The 21,696-nt window shown below is 33.8% G+C and overlaps 1 protein-coding gene across 2 annotated transcripts in view; it reads right to left on the bottom strand.

The window, feature by feature from the left end:
* Positions 1-808: 808 nt before the first annotated feature.
* LOC134536418 (tyrosine-protein phosphatase Lar-like) overlaps positions 809-21,696 on the bottom strand; it is a 1,395,465-nt gene continuing 1,374,577 nt past the window's right edge. For both annotated transcript variants that reach the window (XM_063376139.1, XM_063376144.1), the window contains exon 6: positions 809-2,075. In XM_063376139.1, the coding sequence (XP_063232209.1) occupies positions 1,996-2,075 (80 nt within the window). In that variant the 3' untranslated portion in view covers positions 809-1,995. The remainder of the gene's footprint in view (positions 2,076-21,696) is intronic.

The raw sequence follows: 21,696 nt of genomic DNA, 5'->3' as shown, positions 1-21,696 counted from the left end.
TTGATTAGATGTGGAGATATAATTATTTATCTCAAAACTATATTTATCCTTTTTTCACCCGGTGGGGGTTGAATTTCGTTAGTTAAAACTGTGATTAGTTGTTTTAGTATGTTTATTTATGCTATACGGTATAGTTTTTTAACTTAATTAATTTTGGAGAGCAAAAATGTTATCTTAAAACCATATTTATCCCTTTTTAGGGGTGAAATTCTTAAACTATATGTAGCCTTGTGTTTAAGTTTGCCAAAGACTTTACTAATAAAATAAAAAACAATCTGTCAAGTTGTTTTCGAGTGATGTCTGAACAAACAGACAGACAAACAAATAAAAAGAAAAACAGACAAATTTTTTAACTTTTAATGAGTACTTATTAATTTTAGTAACAATTTGAATAGTTTTTTTAAATGTCATTCAAATTACATACTTTTTACCTCATACAGTTTCATAATTAGTGTAGATTAGATAGTGAACGAAGCTATTACTATCCATAGATGTTATTAAAACTACCAGCATAATTAAAGAATTGCTGTAAAAAAGAATTAATTAACTATTTGAGCTGTGTGGCTTGCCCTCATTCATATCTATTCATATTTTAACAAGAAGTATTTGATTAATATCTTTGATATAAACCAAATGTTTTAACGTACCTATTCTGCGGATATATTTAATTTCACTAACTTCCAATAACAAAAAGTTATAAGAGAATGCTGTAAGGCTTAATGGGGATGAATATGAAATAAAATTGCAAAATAAACCCCATTATTGTGATTTGGGATTGGAATTCATGACCCATAGCCATATAATTCTATTTTTAATTTTTTTTTTTAACAAAACATAAATTACATTGTGAGAAATTTTGTTATTCTGTAACGAAAGCCATGCAGCCCTATCTTCCAACGTTAATAAACTAAAAAAAATCATAAAATGTATCATGTTTATCGCTCCTGTTTTTATTTTAAGCTAGGCAAATGGTTCGGTATAGTTTTTTTTTGGCTCTCTTAAGTAAACACATTTCGCAACTATCTACAACGCAAAATTTATATCTTGAATACCGAAAAAAATTACTTTAAACACACAGATGGTAAGAAAAGCACGGAAAATAATCCACAGAGCATAGAACATTCAGCAAATATATTTGAAATACTTTCGAAAGAAGTCAGAGTGCAATTTTAGGAACTGTTTGGATACCACCAATAAAACATTTTTAACACATATTTTTTATTTATTACATTGGGTACTATTGAGTGAGACAATACTGTTATTAATTAAGAACCATAAAATTAACTAAAGTAATTGCAGGTTTCATTTAATTTTGGAGGGTACGATGGTGAATATTTTTTTTTTTTTTACCAAAACTTACACTGTCTTCGGTATTTGACATGGTGCTACTGTGAAAATGCACCATACGTAATAAAATAACATTATAGTGAAACGTTTTGACGAATATATATATTAAAACACCCTTTAACAATGTTTGAGAAGACTTCGCTTATTTTTTTTAAACATTTTAAAATTAAAACTAATTGCTTTATGTATTGTGTCACTAGTGCTGATAATCTAAACCAGTCAAGCAAGTATCTGAAAAAAAAATTCGATTAAAAATAACGTTTTTTTTCTTTCCAATAGAAGCACTGTGTCGACCTTTTTTTTTTTTGTTTTTGTTTTTAAACTATGAACATAACCTCGAACATTCAGTGTTGAACTGTCTTAACTTCATTGAACATTGTATTACAAATATATGTAGTTCAAGTTTTCATGTTAACACTTATCAAATTTCTGATAGAATAATTTTTTTTTGTGTGGGAGAATGTTGTTATTGAACAAAAATGGTTGTTCGAAGGAAGTAAAGCCCCGCAAAGCATCCGACACAAAAATTTCTTTTCTTTATTTTTTCTTTCACATCGACGACGGGAAGAAACACAGAACGCAGAAACTCAGAACGGGGCAGAGCTCCGGGAAGCTGTTCGACGCGTGCTCCAAGCGAAGTCCGCGCCGTCAGCTCGGAGCTCCGCTGGTCGCGTGCGATGACGTCACGTTCCATGGGTGGGGGGCGCTCATGTCCGGCAGGGACGAACCTGCAAAAAAAAAAAAAAAAAAAAAAAAAAAACACGTAAGCGAGTCTTTTAGTACTTGCCAGGGATGCATGAACATTTAACCTCGGTAAAGAGCCAAATTCATGTGTTCTCCTGTTGAAATTACACTTACAATACGATATTTAACATAGAATACATTCAAATAACACCGAGATGGGTAAGTACATACGAAAATTGTGTTTTAAACTACATTTCTGAACACGAAACACACGTAGTTACTGCAACTGCCGCTAGAATTCGTTTTCGGAAATTTTAAACTGTACAATAAAACGACTCCTATAAAAGCTAGAAAAAAAACTATAGAAAATACTAAACCCCGGCTTTGGAACTGATTTTCGACGAGGAATTAAATTAAAATACTGTCCATCTTGTTAAAATTCACTAAAGCGTTAATACTTTGAGGTTTCCTTTTGGCTTTGTAAACTCTGGTTCTCGTCATCCACCACAGATGGTAGCACAGTGGTTACAAAATTTTCGTTCCATGCGACTTCCGTTCCATTCACGAAATTAATCCTACCAAATACCGTATACCATGGGCTAAGATATTACACATAAAAATTGAGAATATAGCTGTTTATGCACTTTATGTGTGAAAATGAAAACAAAAGTTAACATGTAGTTACCCGCCTGGTAGGGTCTGCATGGAATGGAATAGGGCTGACACTCATAGTAGCTGGCTGCCCTACTCGAGGAAGCATCAACAAAGTGACCGCGAAATTTTATCAAGAAGTATTGAAATACATCTTTAAGAGATATTTTTCTCGTGAACTCACGTAAGACAGTGACCTCCCGCAGTGTTTCGAAGGTAAAGTAAGCAAAATTTCATAGAGATAATAGTAAACTGTATATTTGAATCCAAAACCAACAAAAAAAAAGGAAACTAACCTCTGTGTATGAAGATAACGCCAAAGCAACCCAACTTGTGTGCTGATTTTATTAACGAAACCTAGTCGTCTGTTGATGTCTATGTAATAAAAGGAACATCCCTGCCGAGTTTAAAGTCTGTGGGACATACGGGTTTGGGGGGGGGGGGGGAAGGTTCGTTCTTTAATTAAGTATCGTTTTGAAATTCGTCCACTGCAGCGCTGTGGTCGGCATTACGCGCACGCGGGATGTGTACTTTCATCTGTTGCCAATCCACAGACGCCATTACGGAAACATTCGACCTTACCTACGTATTTAAATTTATTTGTGAGATTTCAAAATGCCTCCGCCGATTGAGAATTCCCCCCCAACTGTGAAATACGAGCTGTGGTAAGTTTTCTTAGTGCTGAAGGCGTGAAATTGGCTGAAATTCATCGACCCAGATCAGTGAAGTGCACGGAGAAAACTTTATGACTGATGGAACGGCACGGAAGTGTGTTAGAGCTTTTAAATGTGGCCACACGAATGTTCATAACGAGCAACGAAATGGCGACATTCTGTCAGTACTGAATATTTGGTGCATAAAGTAGTCGTAAAAATGAAAGAGAACAGATCGCTTACGATTTCGTCGTTAATTAGGCGGCAGACTTCTATGAGGATGGGATTCGAAAATGGCTGTATGATACGATACGTGCCTTAATATTGGTGAAAATGATGTAGAAAGGTAGATAGAGGTACAATCTTTAATGTGAAAATAAAATTGTTAAGAAAAGTCTCCTTTTTTATTTCAAAACGGTACTTTCTTAAAAAAAAAAACGCTGTGTATAATCGAAAAAATGGAAATTTTGATTTTTAACGTCCCTGTAACACCCCTTGGGAGCTTATTTTCACTCAATCCGTTCTTAGAGGATGCCTATATAGCAAAATGAATATACGATCAAGTTTTAAATCTGTAAGTCTTATAGTTTCAGAAAATTCTTAAAGTGTGAGTTAGTAAGGAGTATTATGCTTATATAATAGAGATAAACATTTAATATATAACAAAATATACTTATATATAAACATTTTACAAATATATATCCTATATGAACATACACAATATTTTTATTATATATATAGGTATGTTACGAAAGAAAAAATCATGAGATGTAGTCCACTTCAAACCGCAGAAGTTAAATCTTCGGCGGCATGAGTATTATGTACTTCTGCAGGTTGCTGGTTCCCTTCTTCATACTCCTTATTCTCATTCTCTTTTCTGCTTTTGGAATGAAAGTGAAATGGGAAGAATAGAGAGCACAAAAGTGAAAGTAGAAAGAATAAAGATAAGACACCCTCGGGTGAAGATAAACAAACAAAAAAAAAGTATTATTTCGGTTTCTTGTTCCAGAAAGAGGGAAATTTCGCGAATCCTTGGAGGGATGTTTTGTCTTAACTCTCTCGCTCTTCCTCCGTCTTTTTCTCTCTAGCGAGTGTTCTTGGGAGAGAGTTATAGTGGGCGTGCTGTTTGTATCCCCCCCCCCCAGCTTTTCCCTTTTGCCCCTACTTTGTTGGGCACGACAGTTTTAAACCGGGGAATAATTATCCACTAGGTTTCCCTTCACACTGGAGTGTTTCCTAACCCACAGAAGACAAACAAATAAAGCCTAGCTGAGTCATCGTGCCCGAAACCTCTTCGAACATGCTTGAAAGAAACCCTTTCATTCGCTCCAAATACATAAAAGGCTTAACGAGATGATAAAGCTGTAACCAAATTAAATTATTTATTCAGGAATTATTAGTTTTTAAATATGGGCGTAAGTAAGTCACAGCGGTATTTAAAAATTAAAATTACATAGAATAATATAAAATAATATAAATTTTATCAAAACATTTATTGTTTGTAATTTTGCTATAATAACCATATTATCCTTGTAAATTTATAGTTAAAATTAAAACATTATACATATCACACAAAAATAGTTGCAAGTTTTAAGTCATAGAGGCCATAAGCGGTCAGCGTAGACACCTAAAGGAAACTTAAACTTATGAAAATAATATTTTAGCATCTGATCCCATTATATTTTCGTAATCGCCATATCCAACATTATCATTTATGCAAGATTGTAGACAAGTCATTGACGTTGTACTCGGTGCAGTTTTTAACTGTACACCTTAACGAGTACCTGTTGTCTGAAAAGGATAAGACAGGAATACATATTTCACGTTTTTTTTATATAAATTTAATCTACATTGTCATAACTGGTCTTGTCGTCTTGAACTACGAAATACGGACAGAAATACGGAGAGAGAGAATGAAAGGGGGTAACAAATAAAAGGCAAAAAGTTTGAAGATAAGTCTTATAGACACGTGCAGAATCATCAGGACACTCCCCATCTAAAGAGTTTCTGCACGTGCCAGACGTACGTGGGCTGGAAGGATTTCATTTTGCTGACGGGATCAGTCACGAAGTCAGGCGCCGGAAATTAAGAAACTCCGTGTAATAAATTCGGGCGACACGTTCTGCTCGGAAGATGCCATCTTCCATTACCCTGAGGTTTCTCTAAATTCCTTTGGTAGCGTGCCAATTCTGAATACATCCAAAACCTTCGGGCGTGCTAACTTACTGTGAGAAAGCCTGTATATAAACATAGCAAAAATAATTATTAATAAATACTGATAAGTTATGATAACACATTATTGAGACTATAAATCACAGGTTTTGAATTATACAATGCTATAATTTTAGGTTAAAAATTGTGAGTACACACAGTTGTATGCGAATACATGTATACATATATGCATTTAAACTATGCGTATGGGCATACATGTACACTTTTACACGCACATAAAAACGCTCATCACACATGGCCATTAAGAACAAGTTAAGAATTTTTAAATTATTTTTGAAAAATTTAATCAAAATATATTGTTTTAAGAGTGGATTATAAGTAGTTATTATATTTTTATAGTATTTAACAAAAGTAACTGTACATTTTAAGAAAGTCCTCACTCGAAATTTGGCATACTTATCAAGGACCGATAACAATTCAATATTTTAAACAGTCAGACCCGTTATCCTTAATATGATAATCAGGATTTTTTGTTTTCCTAAACTAGATAGCGCGGCATGTCTGTGTCCGGACGAACTCACGTAGGATTCCCCATAATAGTTCATTTGTTCTCTCTGAGTATGTTTTGTTATTTGATGTTGAATTTTTGTAATGTTTTATGAAAGGCTATCTAAGTGTGTTTTTGAAAAAATATTTGAAAAACTAACAAAACAGGTAAGTGATTGAAATTAGGTGAAATTATAGCAAATGTCTTAAGATATTTTTTAGCACCTTAAACGTATTTGTTCTTTCTAACGTAAAACGTATATAGCCTGAGAAACGCAAAGAATAATTTAAGGTTTTAGGAGGAGATAATTCTGAATGGTTAAGCAGTGTATTGCTTCATAATTTGTGACGATTATGTAAACACTTATTATAATTATTTTAATAACTGTACCGAAACTAATGCATATGAGTTACACTTTGAACATATTTTCACATGAATTTAGGATATCACGAAATAACCAAAGTATCACGAAATTACCTATTGTCATTTTTGTATAGTGTAAACACAAACGTAGAAATGACTAGTAAATTTATTAGTTGTTATTTATTAATAAATTAATATTTTCACGCTGATGATGACGGCAGGCTATGTGTAGCATGCAATAATTAAAATGGTTACATAAAACAGTGTTGGGACTAGCTCCCAATTTTAACAGCTCTTCCACAATATTAACAAAGCCTAATTCAACCGCTCTACAAATTAATAGCTTATTATTGACATGTTGATGTTTAATTGTAACACCATATTTAATAAATAATAGTTTAAAAAACTAAAAAAAACGCTTTTATAGAAAGTCTAACTAAAAGTGAAAAATAAATAATAGTTTAAAAAAACAAAAAAAAAAACGCTTTTATAGAAAATCCAACTAAAAATAGAAAATATATTTTAATAAATTTCAATTAAGAATAGCGTAAAACATTTTAATAAATATAAATTTCGAATAGTGTAAATAAGAAAAAATGTATTTTATTGTAAAAAAAAGCGTGGGGTGCATTTTGTCAATACGTATAAATATTTTATGGACATGTATGAGTAGAAGGATTATCATTTTGATAATATCTTAAAAAGCACCCCACTTTTTTTACAATAAAATACATTTTTTATATACACTATTCTTAATTTATATATATTAAAAAAAATTACGCTATTCTAAATTGAAATTTATTAAAATTTATTTTCTATTTTTTATTTGGATGTTCTATAAAAGCGTGTTTTTTAGTTTTTTAAACTATTATTTATTTCTTATAATATCTGGATTTTTACACAAATAAAATGTTTAGATTCAATACTGCCAGCACGTTTTTACATCTATTAACGTATTTATAATTGAATAAAGTGACAATAACATTCCAATTAATGGTTACAAATGAATCAGATAATAACCCAAATAGTACTTCAAGTTAAAATTCGTAAAATACCAACAGTCCACTAGAAAATCACAAGTATTAGTAATGAAATAAAAACAAAACAAAAAATAAGCTAATATGTTAATTTTAAGACTAAAATGGGCAAATATTTTAATTAAATTATAATAGAGTTTAAATAATGTCCAAAGAAGTATTAGGCCTACATTTGGACGATATAACTGGTATATCACCTGATCAAAATGGTACTATTGTAATTATAATACTTAAATAAAGTCAATTTTTGGTATTCTTCTCTCTGTGGAGAATAATGGTATTATAATTATTTTAGGATATACTCGAATGAAATTTTAGTTGGGTTTTGAATAAATACTCATATTAGTCGGTATATAATAATTTTATTTTATGAAACTTCTATAAACTATTATTTTATTGGATTTGACATAAAATTGATTAAATAGTGTGATGTACTTAGAGCTTAACAAATATAATGAAATGTGACGTGTTTTAAATTATTTTAATAATGATCTTCATGAAATAGATAAATATTAAAACTATCTTTTCAAGGAAAATAACTCATTAATTTACGTCTATCATTCATTAACGTGATTCATCTTATATAAGGAATAAAAAAAATAATGTTAATTATGTGCATTGTTTTATGGTTACAAATGAAGTACTTTAATTAGATTTTCAAGCCAGAATATAGGAAAATAAAATTTATAAATAAAAAACAGTTGTAGATGATAACGTTGTAGGCAGATATATTTATTAATTATTTGTAAACAGAAAGCTGGCCAGTTTGGTCTGACCTGAGTGAAATTGAAACACTCAAAAATCTATGTGTGGATTATTATTATTATTTGATTACCAATCTAAGATCAAAAAATTTAAGATATATTGTCATACAGTAATTAAAGGGACAACATTTTACTTGAAGGCTTATGAAATAATTGCATTTTATGTGCGGAACTAATCAAAAAAATGTGTTTGTCTTAAACATGATTTACTGACCAAAAAAATCTTTTCATTAAATAAATTTTCCGTGCGTTTAGGGAAAACGCATTTAGCGCGAGGTTGTGTATCCGATCGAATGATTTACATCCCTGCAAAGGTGGTGGTTCATAAGAATGTTTTGTGTGGTTCTTTCCGCGACGTCTCCAATGCCACCTCCAGGAGGAGAACTCCTCGTCTCAAGCTGCGGCGCCCTCATCAGACTGCAGAGCGCTCTGGCGGCGGAACGCGGCAACCCGCGCGGAGAGCTCCTCCGAGCGCGCAGTTTGGACGCGTAGTTAAACACGTCGCGCGTTACGCGGCCGCGTGAGCGGTATCTCTGACGTCGCCGTAATTTGTGCCCCGTGTTTATGCCTCCTCGTCCCGCGCGCCCCTTCGTAGTCTTCGCCGCCCCCCCCCCCCCCCCCCATTCAGAAACCGCTCTAACCCACCTCTCCTCGCCGCCGCAAAAGGGAACAGTGTCAACACCGCCATTTTAATAGCTTCGCCCTTCCCGCTGTAACACCTTCTCTCGCTCACCCTCCGCATCCCGATTAATCACGGGCGTCATATCGTCGCCTCGAGCTCACGCCCGAGTGAGTTCACCGCAAACCCAGCGTCGCCGCGCAAACTACTACAGAGCATTCCACGCAACCTGACCGTTTTTTAAAAATTTACTCGTCACAGCCACTACAAACCACTGCAAAAATAATCCGCCTCACACATTTTCTAACTGATATAAAGGGACCCTTCACCGAGGTTATCTGGGTTTTGATTATTTAAAGGTACAAACCAAGACATTTCGTGAGTAGGAAACAGAGCGGACGTTGCCGTGAGCATGTAAAATTTAGCAGGATTTTTTTCCCTTTTTCCGTCACCCAATTATCTTATGACACTGATGACTACGAGACGTTACGTCTTAGTTCATTCAGTCACTCAAAGTGCAAAATGTCCGTTTTTCTTCAATTAGTACTATATGTGGAATTTCATGATTTATACGTTTAGGCAAAATATATAATACGATGATCCAATAAAACATAGAACCAAATGTCGAATGTTATATTATGTTTTCGTAACTGCAAAAAGGTTTTAGCAGCTTTTTAGACATATGTACGAACTTATGCACTTTGGGAATCATCGTACATTCATTATGACTGACAAAGTTTTAGGAAAAAAATTTAGTTAGTTTCTGAAACATAAAAATTACATAGTGTGAATCTAAAAGTGGCGGATTACAATTTCCTCACCTACAAACTGCGGGAATCTAAGGATTATATGAGCAAACAACCATGTCTTGTGAATTTTAGCCACGTAAAAAGTGAATAGCACACTAACCTTTATTTGACATTGCATTCGCCATCATAAAGGAACAGTATCCTATTGAGAGTCGTGACAAACCTTTTGCATTTAAATACTTTCGCCTAAAAGGCGAGTATTTACCGACTGGCTTCATCTGGGGGCTAATCAGAGGAAACGATGCATCGGAGAAGCAACAGAAATATAACAAAAATGCTGATAGTTACAAATTGAGCAGAATCTGGGAACCTCTCTACAAAAACCTTCAAAACCAAACTCTGAACTCAGCTAAATAAAGATCGCCTTTGGCCAGATAGCTTCTGCCAACCAGAAGAGAAGAGACCGCTGATTGGCCAACAACTCCAACCAATAACCGATTCACCTGGCCAAACCACACAGCCAACCAGAAGGAAAGATTCCAATGATTGGCCCACAGCTGCGATCAATAAGGAAACACTCTCCTCTCAGGTGAAAATATTTAAAGGCCAGAGACTCGGCGAGACTCTCAGTATGAGTCTGTCCCTGATGATGGCGACAGCAATGTTGACCGAAACGTTGGTGAACTTCACTTTTGACGCGGCCTAAATCAACAATCCAAGAAACACCGAATAATAAACATTCGCTTGTAGATACGTCAAACGAACATTCTGATGAAGAGAGTTCGAATGAAGGCGTGGTCATCCTGAAACTACGGCGTTTCTTTCTTTCTTTTTCACACGCCAGGATAATTATGGAACTGTTTCTTCCGTAAATACACGCCCAATGCTCGTAGTTAGTTTAATGACTTGAATCATGATGCCATCGTAGTTGAATTAACTTTAAAAAAAAGAAGTGTGTGCATGGAGTCCACGCGTGACAGAAGCGAAACTTCTTGCTTATTAGATATAGATAGAGATAAATTATTTACATTTCCCATCACACTATTCACATAAAAATGAATCACACATGTAAATTCATTGCAAAAACCAATAACTATTTTCCACATGAAAATAAAATTTGTAGATACTTTAAATAAAATAAAAGTTATATGGTAGCGTCATTCGTTACCTATTTCAAAAACTGAGGAGCAGACAAACACAAGCAGCGTTACGAGAATTCTGTAGCATCAATGCTGCGTCTTTTACAGTATATCTCTCGCCTGCCGTCTTCCAATTCAACCGCTAGTGCAAGTGTTGAAGTGGCGTCGCCGCTGACGCACTCTCCTCCTTTACCACGTACCTATCCACGTACTTAACCATTCCCCTCATGCGATTAGAATTTTCGTAACGCTCGAAAATTGCAGCCCCCTCAGCAAATAAGTTTCACTTCAAAATATGCAATAACATAAAATTTGCATTGATTTACTTCTTCGAGTGATGATGCATCATCAAAATGAAATAAATGAGGCTGGTAAAAAGCTTTAATAATTTTGGATGGTTTTTAAAATACGCCGATAGTTATTAAATGTAGAAGGAGGAACACTCTAAACTAAAAGGAAGAGAATAGAAAAAATTTGTATTTTAATATTTTTTTTAAATTTTACGTAGGACACATGGCAATACGTTTATCCGTTTTCTGAAAAATTAATCATGTTAAAATCATATTATATATTTTTTTACGTTGTATATTTAACATTTAAATGTTTCTTATTTTCAATTAGAACAATTATTTAATACATGCAGTTATTAAATTATTAATAATTGTTGTATATAAGTATCAATGCACCGCAATATTCACAACGAAGAATTTAAGATAGGAAAATTGCCTATTTTTTTGGGGAATGCGGGAGGATTCCTTAAATTCAAATATTACAAAGCCCTGTGCATACTCAAGCTACATAGACCACCCCCCTTGGAATCGATACATTCAAAATTTTTCCCCTTATTTTCCGTTAATATTAAGTGTGCAACAAGATATGAGATTTTTTGGGTGAAGCTCTGTTTTATTAAACGGCTTCATACTTTGGTGATCGTCTGTAGTAAATACGCGTACTCAAACACTGAGATCCCAAAAATAATAGTTATAATTTTTTTCCTTAAGTCAAAACAGCAAATGCCAAAACAAATTTGATATAATGGGTATGAGAATTCAAAATTAACTACTTAAGCTGAAGTGGCGAGCAAAATATATTTGCTAAATGTAACACAGGCAGGCAGAAAGACGGTTGAAAGAATCAAGTCAGATGAAATCTCTACATCAAAGACAGGATCTTACTCACTGCAAAACTAATCAAGCTGACAGTTGGATGTTTTAAGGACGCCGAAGCAATTCACTTACGCCGCAAACGACCATCGATCTGTGAATTAATTTTGTCTCTAAAGGAAAGGCTTTTGTTTTTTCTGAAAAAAATAAATAAAAGAGACCATCAAAAGCACCGGGGAAAAATAATAAAACGACGATTCATGCATAAAAAGGAAAAAAAAAGAGCTTAATTTTTGATTGGAAAAATATTGACATCTGAAAGGACTCTGGAGGGAAAAACGTAGCTGAAAGCGGACACAAGTAGACAATCTTCGTCCACGCGAGATACAAAGGAATAAAAAATGGCGAGGGGGTGGGGGAAGGAAGCCACATTTATTATTTAGACAGATTTTACGAGCGTGGGTCGTAAGTAACTTTTCCCCACGCTGACAGTCGCTCGGCGTCGGCGGGTTTCGCGATGGAGTGAGGTAGAGCGGGAAAGGGCGGGGAAGCGCGGGGAAGGGCGGAGAAGGGCGGAGATGGGCGGAACTGTAAGGAACGCAGAAAGCCGCCCCCGCCCAATGAATTACCCTCGGAGAGAAAGTCTCCCGCGATGCTGTCGCGGGCGCACTATTAGATATCGCGGCGGGAGCATGAATCAAGACGAGAAAGATTTGTGGTGACGCGACCTTGCAACGGCGCGTTAACACGCCCCAAGGGCTGAAGGGGGGGGGGGGGGAGGGGGGGTGTCCCTAGAAACGAAACGTGGGCGTGCGATGATTTATGGCAAGAAAGGATTCCTCACGTTGAATATTTGTACACATGAATCACGGACTCCGAAAAACCTTCACCCCTCCTATTGCGATTTCATCTACTTCCATTTCTAGCGAGCAAATATGCACTACCAGGCTATAAATTAAAAAAAATATATATGCCGAGGGGCGAAATTGTGAAATACGCTGAGCAGTTCTGCTGTTAACATTATTAAATTCTCCACACGGGTGAAAAAAAAAATTCACTTTACCGCGTCTTTTATAATTCTCTCGTCAGTCATTGTTATCAAATATGATCATTCATTCGTGCTGGTTAAATTTGTGAACAGAAGATTTAATAACTTTTTTTTTAACGCCTTGTATTTTGTTGGCCTCACCGTTGCGTATATTGGTTACTTTCGTTAAAGTTAAAATAAATCTGCTTTGCTATAAGGTAGAGCAAGATATGCTAGAACCATTCTTTTGGCAACAAAATTCAGTTTGAAAGTTGTATTGTGTGAGTGAAATAAACAACAAAAAATTGGTTGAACCCTATGTATGTATAATCCAAAACCTAGTGATGAGATGAAGAAAAACAGATTTATTACTTTATTAAAAGTTTAATTTTAAATTTTATACATTGTTCTAGAACGGAATACTGTTCCATAGGCATAATTGTTTTCTATTATCCACACTTCCAATTTTTTTTTTTTAAAAAAAGGGTAGTTTATAAGTGGTAAGCAAAATTTTTACGTTTAAAAAGGATTTTATTGATAAATATTTTGTTGAAGTAATTATAGTTACATTTTTTTAAATAAAATGTGTAGTTTATCTAGGTTGTTTTAGATTTATTTAATTTAGATTTGTCTTAATTTGTTCCTAAGTGTATTATACTTTTTTAATATTGTTTAGTTTAATAGAAGGCCGTGGCATAACAGTTATAAATCATTACATTTATATTTGTATGTTTTGTTAGATTATCTATGTGACAAGTATTTTTCAAAAAGATTAAACATTATAAGCAATGCGCGATATTCATTTAAAAATTACATATTAAGCACTTAAGGTTATGTTTTAAAAAATATATTAATAAGTCGAGAATTTGTGTAGGGAATTGTGAAAAAATATTCCCAAACACAAATTACTCTACGATTCAAGGTGGTGAAATGAACAAGATTGTATGAAGTTTCGGATGACCCTAGAAAGATGTGTAGTAAATTGGTTACAAACGTTTTGAACAAATATCTGATAAATGTATTAATTGTATCTACTCAGCAGTTTTATTTGCATAAGAATTAAAATGCACACACCCAAGCTAAGGTAAAGGTTTTTATTTACATTATTTGTAAATGCATATTTTGCTGGCATTAAAAATGACGCAACGAGGTTACACAAGCTAATGAAATTAATTTTAAGAAAATAATTACAAATAATGTTAGGTTTTGAATGAAGTAACTTTACTTAATTGGTAATAAATCATGTGCACTTTATCTTGTTGTTAAAAACATGGCGGATGGTAGGCATTTAGTAAGTATATTGACTAAAGTAGCGATGGGAGTAAAGTAGAAAAGTTATGCACAGGTATGTTAAATGTTTTTGGTAATCAATTGGTATTTTATAAAAATCATTTCCATTTATTAAAAAAATGCACTCTCTAAAGCAGTAATTTTCAATAACAATTGTACATTCAGTGTATAATGATCGTTTACCTTCATATTTCTTATGAAGTGACATTTCAAAAAATACACAAGAAAATAAAGTGACATATTGCAAAAGGCGTCAATAATTTTCTAAAATAACATTTATATTCCCAAGTATCGAAGTAGCAAAGCCATAACAATTTTAAGAACTATTCCCATAATTTTCCTGGAGTGATTTCGGAGGAACCATCAGAAGCAGCATGGCCAGACTGATATACACAACGAGAGTTTATACACTGTTTAAAATTTTAATTTTCAAATTATGAAGAAAACATGTTTCAAATTACACAGAGATATTTATAAATTTACTGCTATATTGGTACATTTACGGACACTAAATTCACTCACACTGAAATTGAATCCAAAAGAATGTTCTTGGTATATTAGTAAAACATTCAATAACTGTTAAGTTTACAGAAATTACACTTCCCCCCCCCCCCCCCACTTGCGTGTTAACAAGTGTTTAGAACGAAATATGCACCGAGGAAGTCAAAATACTGTGTAGTTTGTACGAAGTTTTTTTGAAATTGCGAAGAACTCTTCTTTTATTTGAGTTAAATTCTTCGTTGGAAAGTCCGTAGATTTACTGTGTGGAAACGTTGTTGTTGAGGACACTCTCTTCCGGCGGCAATCCTCTAGCGAACGGACTCTTCAACCTGAAACAACGGCGGCAATCACGTTCTTGGCCGGGGAACTCGAGACGTTCCGGCAGACGCCGAGAAAGGAACTCGCCCTGCCACGGCCGAAGCGAGGCCAGCGAGCCGAGGAGCTGGTATTACCTGGACACCGGAGAGCTTCAAGGGCCGTGGGCGAGGACCGCGTCTCTCCAATTCGCCGCTCGGGAGTCTCGCCCGTAAACCTCCGGCAAAGTGCCTCTTCCCTCCCCCACTCCCCCGCCGAAAGGACGTGACCTGGCGGTTATGAGGACACTAGTCCCCCGTCGAGGGGTGCTCCCGAAGAGGGGTCGGTGTTCACAATCTCCCCTTCTAAAACCCACCTCTCTTCTCCCGCCTCCCCCACCCCTACAAGACGCCTCGTCCAAGAGACTTCAACAGCCGAGCGGGTCACAAGAGATCGTTACCGAACCTCCCAAGATCTGCCCCCCCCCCCCTTTTCCTTCACCGGCCCTTCTCTTTTCATTAACAAAACACCCTCTGTCGTCCATCTTCTCCGTCACAACAGGTTGCTCGAAGGGATTTGCGGGCTTCGCCTACAAGCTGTCCGAGACCTCGAACAATGTCGAAACCGTGATATTGTGTCTCGCGACGAATTTATAAAATTGCTCCTTCACGAAGGCAGAAGAACTTATCTTCCGCATGCGTCAAATGGTCAAACAGTTGACGAACGCCTTGCTACATTCAGCATCCATTTATTAGATCTTGATTTAAGGGTTATCAATATATATATATATAAAAAAAACTATTATTATTTGTAAAAAATTATTTTTTCGCTTTGATTTACATATAAGAGGATAACAATCTTGCATCATATTCTAAGGAAATGTTTGTCATTTTGTGAAATATTTGTTTGGTTGCAATGTTTAACAAATGATAAACAAGTTCATTGACACTAAAATAAAATTTATGATTTCTATACATATATTTTTTTAGTTAATGTTCTCAGTTTTAATGTCATGAAATAGGATAAAATGAATTTATAATTTAAACTAACATGAAAACAAGATCTCTTTATTATCGAATCTACTTATGAAGTTACCATAAAATTGTCCAAAACCTACTAAACATATAAACTATTAGGACATTTCAAAGTTGTTTGTTCCTTATTGAATTAGTTTTTTTTATCAATTAAACATTTTTGAAGTTTATTAAATGGTTACACAATGTAACAAATAAAAATTTGCCTGAAGTAGTATAATAGTATAGAGATATAGATATAATAGTATAATGTAGTATATAGTAAGTCGCTTACCACAGGTTCAAAAATTAACATACCTTTGAAAGCATACGCTGAGTGAATGGAACAACTAATAAACTAGGCCATATAATATTGTGAAACAAATTTTTGATGTATAACACCTTAGCTCTCGGTATAAGGGATTTAGTAGGAGTGATTTCGTTATTGGAACGGCATGGTGCTGCCATCTGTAGCGGATGACACTTGCCAAAGTTCACAAAGCCAAAGGGAAACTTTATAGTATTAACTGTTTAACGAATTTTAACAAAAAGGGCTTTATTTTAATAAATTTCCTTTTCGAAAATCAGGTACTATGCCGGAGTTAAGTATTTCTGCAAGTCTTTTTCGCTTTTATTGAAACCAATTCATTATATAGTTTAATGTTTCGGTCTAATAATCAAATACTTCAATAGTCGATGTAGCTGCTCCAACAACGAATTCTAGTGGTGGGTGCGAAAAATACGTGTGATTCGCGTCAAGAAATATAGTTAAAAAAAAAAAAATTTTAAAAATTCTTCGTTAAATTTCTTGTCCGAATTTCGTATTGTAATGTTTATTTGTGACAGGAGAACCCATTAATTTACTCGTTACCGAAGTCATATGTTAAAATCTCTCGCGAGCCCTGAAAGACTCGCTAACATGTTTTTTTTCTAAAGTTACTATGTAAGTAAATAATTTAACCTTGTTCAACTTGGCGAGGAGGTGCAATGAGAGTAACCAGTATTCGTAGCAGCCAGAACTCATGAGGTCGACCCATCCTTCCTGATTTCGGCTTTCCATCGTTTTCCGGGAGAGAACATGTCTTTGAAAATTGACGTGACTGATTCATTCCTCAATTTTTCGGTACCAAAATGGTCGTAAAATCAACTTATCAACTAATATAAAATAAAATAAAATCCATGTTTTTCAGTGCAACAATTAATAATAGTTTCAGAAAAATAATCCTTTTAATAATTCGGGCATTTAAAAAGTAATAAATTTATATTCTAAAAACTGTTAAAACCATAGCATAACTATTTTTAAATTAAAAATAGTTAAATTTATTTACAGCACGACTTACACTAGAGAACATTTTGTTTGCGAACAGTATGAGGTTTATCGTATGGTTAAAAAGGTAGAAAGAAAAAATTAATATAAACGCCATAAAATAATTATTTTGTATCTTTAATAAGTAAACGAACAAATTATAAAAAAAAACACTTTATACATTAACTAAATATCAATGTGATAGTTACAAAGAAAAAAATGGCACTTTGGAAAAATAAATTGTGTATACGCGATTGGATATTTCAACTTATAATTTAACACTTAATTTTTTGGTGTTTAAAAACGTAATTGTTATAATAGAATTGAAAAAAAATGTTAAAATTATCTGGTGATTATTTAAAACTTTGTTAACGGCAATTACGCTCTCAGGAGTAAATAAATAGTTCAGTTATTAAAAAAAATGTTGGGAAAACCTGCATTCAGAAATTCGATGTTTTATAGTATTTTAAATAAAGAGAATGGTTTCTTTGTCTGGACGAAGTCATGAAGTACAAAGAATTATCTTTTTCGATTTTTAAACGTTAACAAGTTTTGCATTTACAAATTTGTCTAATTTTTAAAGCAAAATATTTGTACCTATTTCTATCAGATTCACAATTTTTACCAGATATCACACCAAATGAATAATACATAAATCTTATAAACTTAACTACAAATTCTTTTTTCATAACTGGCAAATGACAATCTAAATATTTTTGTAGACTATTATTATTTTATTATTCTGGCAGTGAAGAAAGTTAGAGCTATTAAGCTTATATAAATAGTTTTAATAGAAAAAAATACCCTACGACTAAAGAATTTTATAACTTTAAATAACTATCTCAACTTTATTTCAACATATTCTATTTTTTCTTATCTGCTAGGTTATGATGTTCCACGTTTAATATAATTTAGTTACTGAAATTTATATTTCTCAAGGTTAGAAATTTAAAATGTATAGATAGCAACAAATTCGCTTTTACAAAAAACCCATTCTTTAATGTAAAAAAATGTTTCTGGTGAAAATTGTAGGAATCTGGCACAATATATCACTAAATAAGATAGAAAAATATATAATATATGTATAATATATATTCATTTTACTAATTAAATAATGAAGGGTTATACACTAAAATTAACTTTTTTATGGTAATGGTGGTAAAGAAAGTAGGTGAAAATGGTGGATATCAGGAAAATGACTACACACCAATTGGCAGAGTTTTTCTTTGTATTCATAAACATCCCTGCCATTTAATATCGAAATCCTTTATCGGAATTAGACCACACATGTAGGTGGTTATATTTTATTGGTAAAACAATCGAAACATTACAGAAGTTTTACTGTTATTATAAATGTAAGAATGTCAAAATACAAAGGAACCATCATGAAAGAAAATCCATACGCAATACTCACTATATTTATTTCGTTTCTGTGAAATATCATATACGCTCCCATATACTAGGAGCGATTTCCTCTTGCTTGGATAATCCCTGCACGACATGGTTAGGCTATCCGCAATACAAATATGTCAAGTTGGTTGCGGCACTTTATCACCAAGAAGGGGATTGTGACGGATATAAGCGAAGGACGCGTTAGGCCGACGTTGAGCCGTCAGATTTTTCAAAGATGAGCAAAAAAGGGTCGACAACGTTAGGCTGAAGGATAAAACAAAACACGTGACGTTAATGCGACTGGTGACGAAGGGAGGGAGTACCCAAGCAGCTAGGAAGCGCAAGGGAGTTTAAAGCGATTTTCATTCGTCCCGTATAGTCTACGTGGAAGGGTATGATCAAGTATTTATTTAATAAAACTAATTAAGATGTCACAACAGCGTGACAGATGCGATGCGATGGACGCGACACGAAATAAAGATTGTTCTTCCTGGTCACGTTTGACACATCTCTCACGTCAGCGACAAATGATGGACGCGACAGATTTCGTGATTTGAAGTACGTGCTATTTTCATTATGACACCGATATTAGAATTAAAATTTTGTTTTTAAAAGAGGTTAAGACTTTTTAAATGATAATTATATTTTTATTTGTAGATGCTTTGAATTGTGTTCGCACACAGTGAATTTTCCGAATGAATGTTAAATTAAAATATAAATGTTTTTCTATCCAAAGCATCGATTTAAAACAAAATCCTGTTAACATTGACGATTGCCTTATGCTTGGGGGTTACGTAACTACAAGAAAAAATGTGAACTGGTTTTTCTGTACTCGCCAGTGATGTGTTAACATCTAACATTGGTAAAGAGAAAGTTCACGTGTTTTCATATTCTAGATAAACTTATAATACGAAACTCAGACACGAAATTTAACTTATTATTTTTTTAAAAAATGTCGAGCGTGATAAATATACAAAAATTGTGTTATCAACAACATTTCTTGGCACGTATTTTCCACATCCACCTCTACACTTCGCTTCCTGAGCATCTACGTCAACTATCGAATCATTCGATTTGCAGAGCGAAAGGTTAAACTATGTAATGAAACGGCACCGATTAAAGCGAGGAAGACTTGAATGCATTCTAAACACCGGCTTTGGACCTGCTATTTGGCAAGGAATTTGATTGAAATATTTCCCTTCTTGTTAAAATTAATCAAACAGTTAAGACTATTTAGTTTCCCTTTGGCTTTGTGAAGTTTGGTTCGCGCCATCCGCCACAGATGGCATCACCATAGTTACAAATTTCCGTTCCATGTGACTTCCATTCCACTCACGATATTACTCCTACCAAATGCCTTATACCAAGAGCTAAGATGTTTACACATCACAAATTATGTACTTTCGTTTGCGTATTTTTATCGCGCAGGTAAATACCACATATTAATAATAACGCTTTATATTGCGGTCGCATCACGTCCTTTGCGTCTGCGCTCTATGCCAAATTCTATTTATAGTATAAAGTGATGTTTATTCTCGAAAAAATCCAATTTGCTTCAGGTAGTTAAACTTATATTTTTTGTACAGAGCTTGATGTCTCTTTGACAACGGGACACAAAGAGACAGAAAAATACAACGGTAATAAAGAATATTTAGTAATGAATGCATTATTATTTTACCAGCTTTTGTGGGGATTGTTTTTATGGAACCAATAGAAACCGGAATCAGTTTGCACGTACCAAGGTCCGAAAGATAATTTTCTGGAATGTTATTATTTTTTATTTTTTAACTGAGGTTGACTTTTCACTTGACTGATGACATTTGTATTTTGGATTCAGAACACCTGTTTTAAATAAGTAGATTATTAACGAGCTACCTGTTTTCATATAAATATTAAAGCTCAGGAGATGAATGATCAAAACTTAAAAAGGGTTTTTAATCTGCTTAAGTACAATCATTTGAAACTTTTTTAAAATTCACTACAATCTTTAAGAATGAACTACCAAAAAGGTAATTAATTTAATATATAATGGCATTTTAATTTCGTACTTATTAAAAATATTAAGAAATCATTAAAATTAATTGTTTTAAGTATATATTTTAATAAATGATACTATGATATGTATTGTATTAAATTATAAAGGAAGAAATATAATTATTAGATATGGGCGAAAAATTGATCTTTTTAAAGATACATACTTTAAATACAGTTAATAATATTTTAACAAAAAAAATTTAAAATTAAATATTCCATAACATTTGTGCAATCATTTCGCTTAGGTTTATTCACACACATATACATATATTACCTGTGATCATGAACGCTAATGTTCTGTCCTCTTTAATCGAACTTCGTGGGTTAGATTAAAATCCCTGGCATCATTAAAATTTACGAGTAGTGAATTCACACTAAAATGGAACATAGCCTACTATGCCATAACATGTAAATCCCGTTAGAGCCAAATAATTATACAGTTATGTTTTCTTTTAACTATTTTATTGTCCAACTGAGAAAGTTTAAAAATTGGTTGCAGATTTACTTAACTTGGAAGAAGAAGTAACAGGAAATTAGTAGGTCGTATTAAAAAAAAAAGCTTGCACCTCGCTTTTGAAAGGAATAACGTGAATGTATCTCGACATCATTCAGAAGGTTGTAAAAGTCACTAAAACGATCTGGGGATCGTCATATCTTCCCGACAGACGTCTCAGACTCGGCGTTATTCAAATGGCCTTAGACGGGCTGAGATCTGGAGAGCGTGCATACCTCTAGCTGGGGATCACCATGATCCAGCCAGGTCGTAAAGAGGAACGCCTGCTGAAGTATTTTCGACCTTATGGCAGCGAGGCTGAAAAGCATCCGCAGGATAACGCACACGCCAAAGTGCGCTTGAGGACATGGTGGTAAGTAAATAATAAAACTCAATTCGACAACTTAATTTTCAAAGCATAGTTATTAGTCTATTCGGTGATAAAATTGCCAATAAGGTATTAGCTCACAATATATATTACTTACATTAACTGAGAAATTAAGAACTAAAATAACCTG

Source organism: Bacillus rossius, chromosome 1 (genome assembly GCF_032445375.1).
Source record: "Bacillus rossius redtenbacheri isolate Brsri chromosome 1, Brsri_v3, whole genome shotgun sequence".
Classification (NCBI taxonomy): Eukaryota; Metazoa; Arthropoda; class Insecta; order Phasmatodea; family Bacillidae; genus Bacillus; species Bacillus rossius.
Note: the sequence above shows the minus strand (reverse complement) of the source record. Positions and strands in the feature narration are given on the sequence as shown.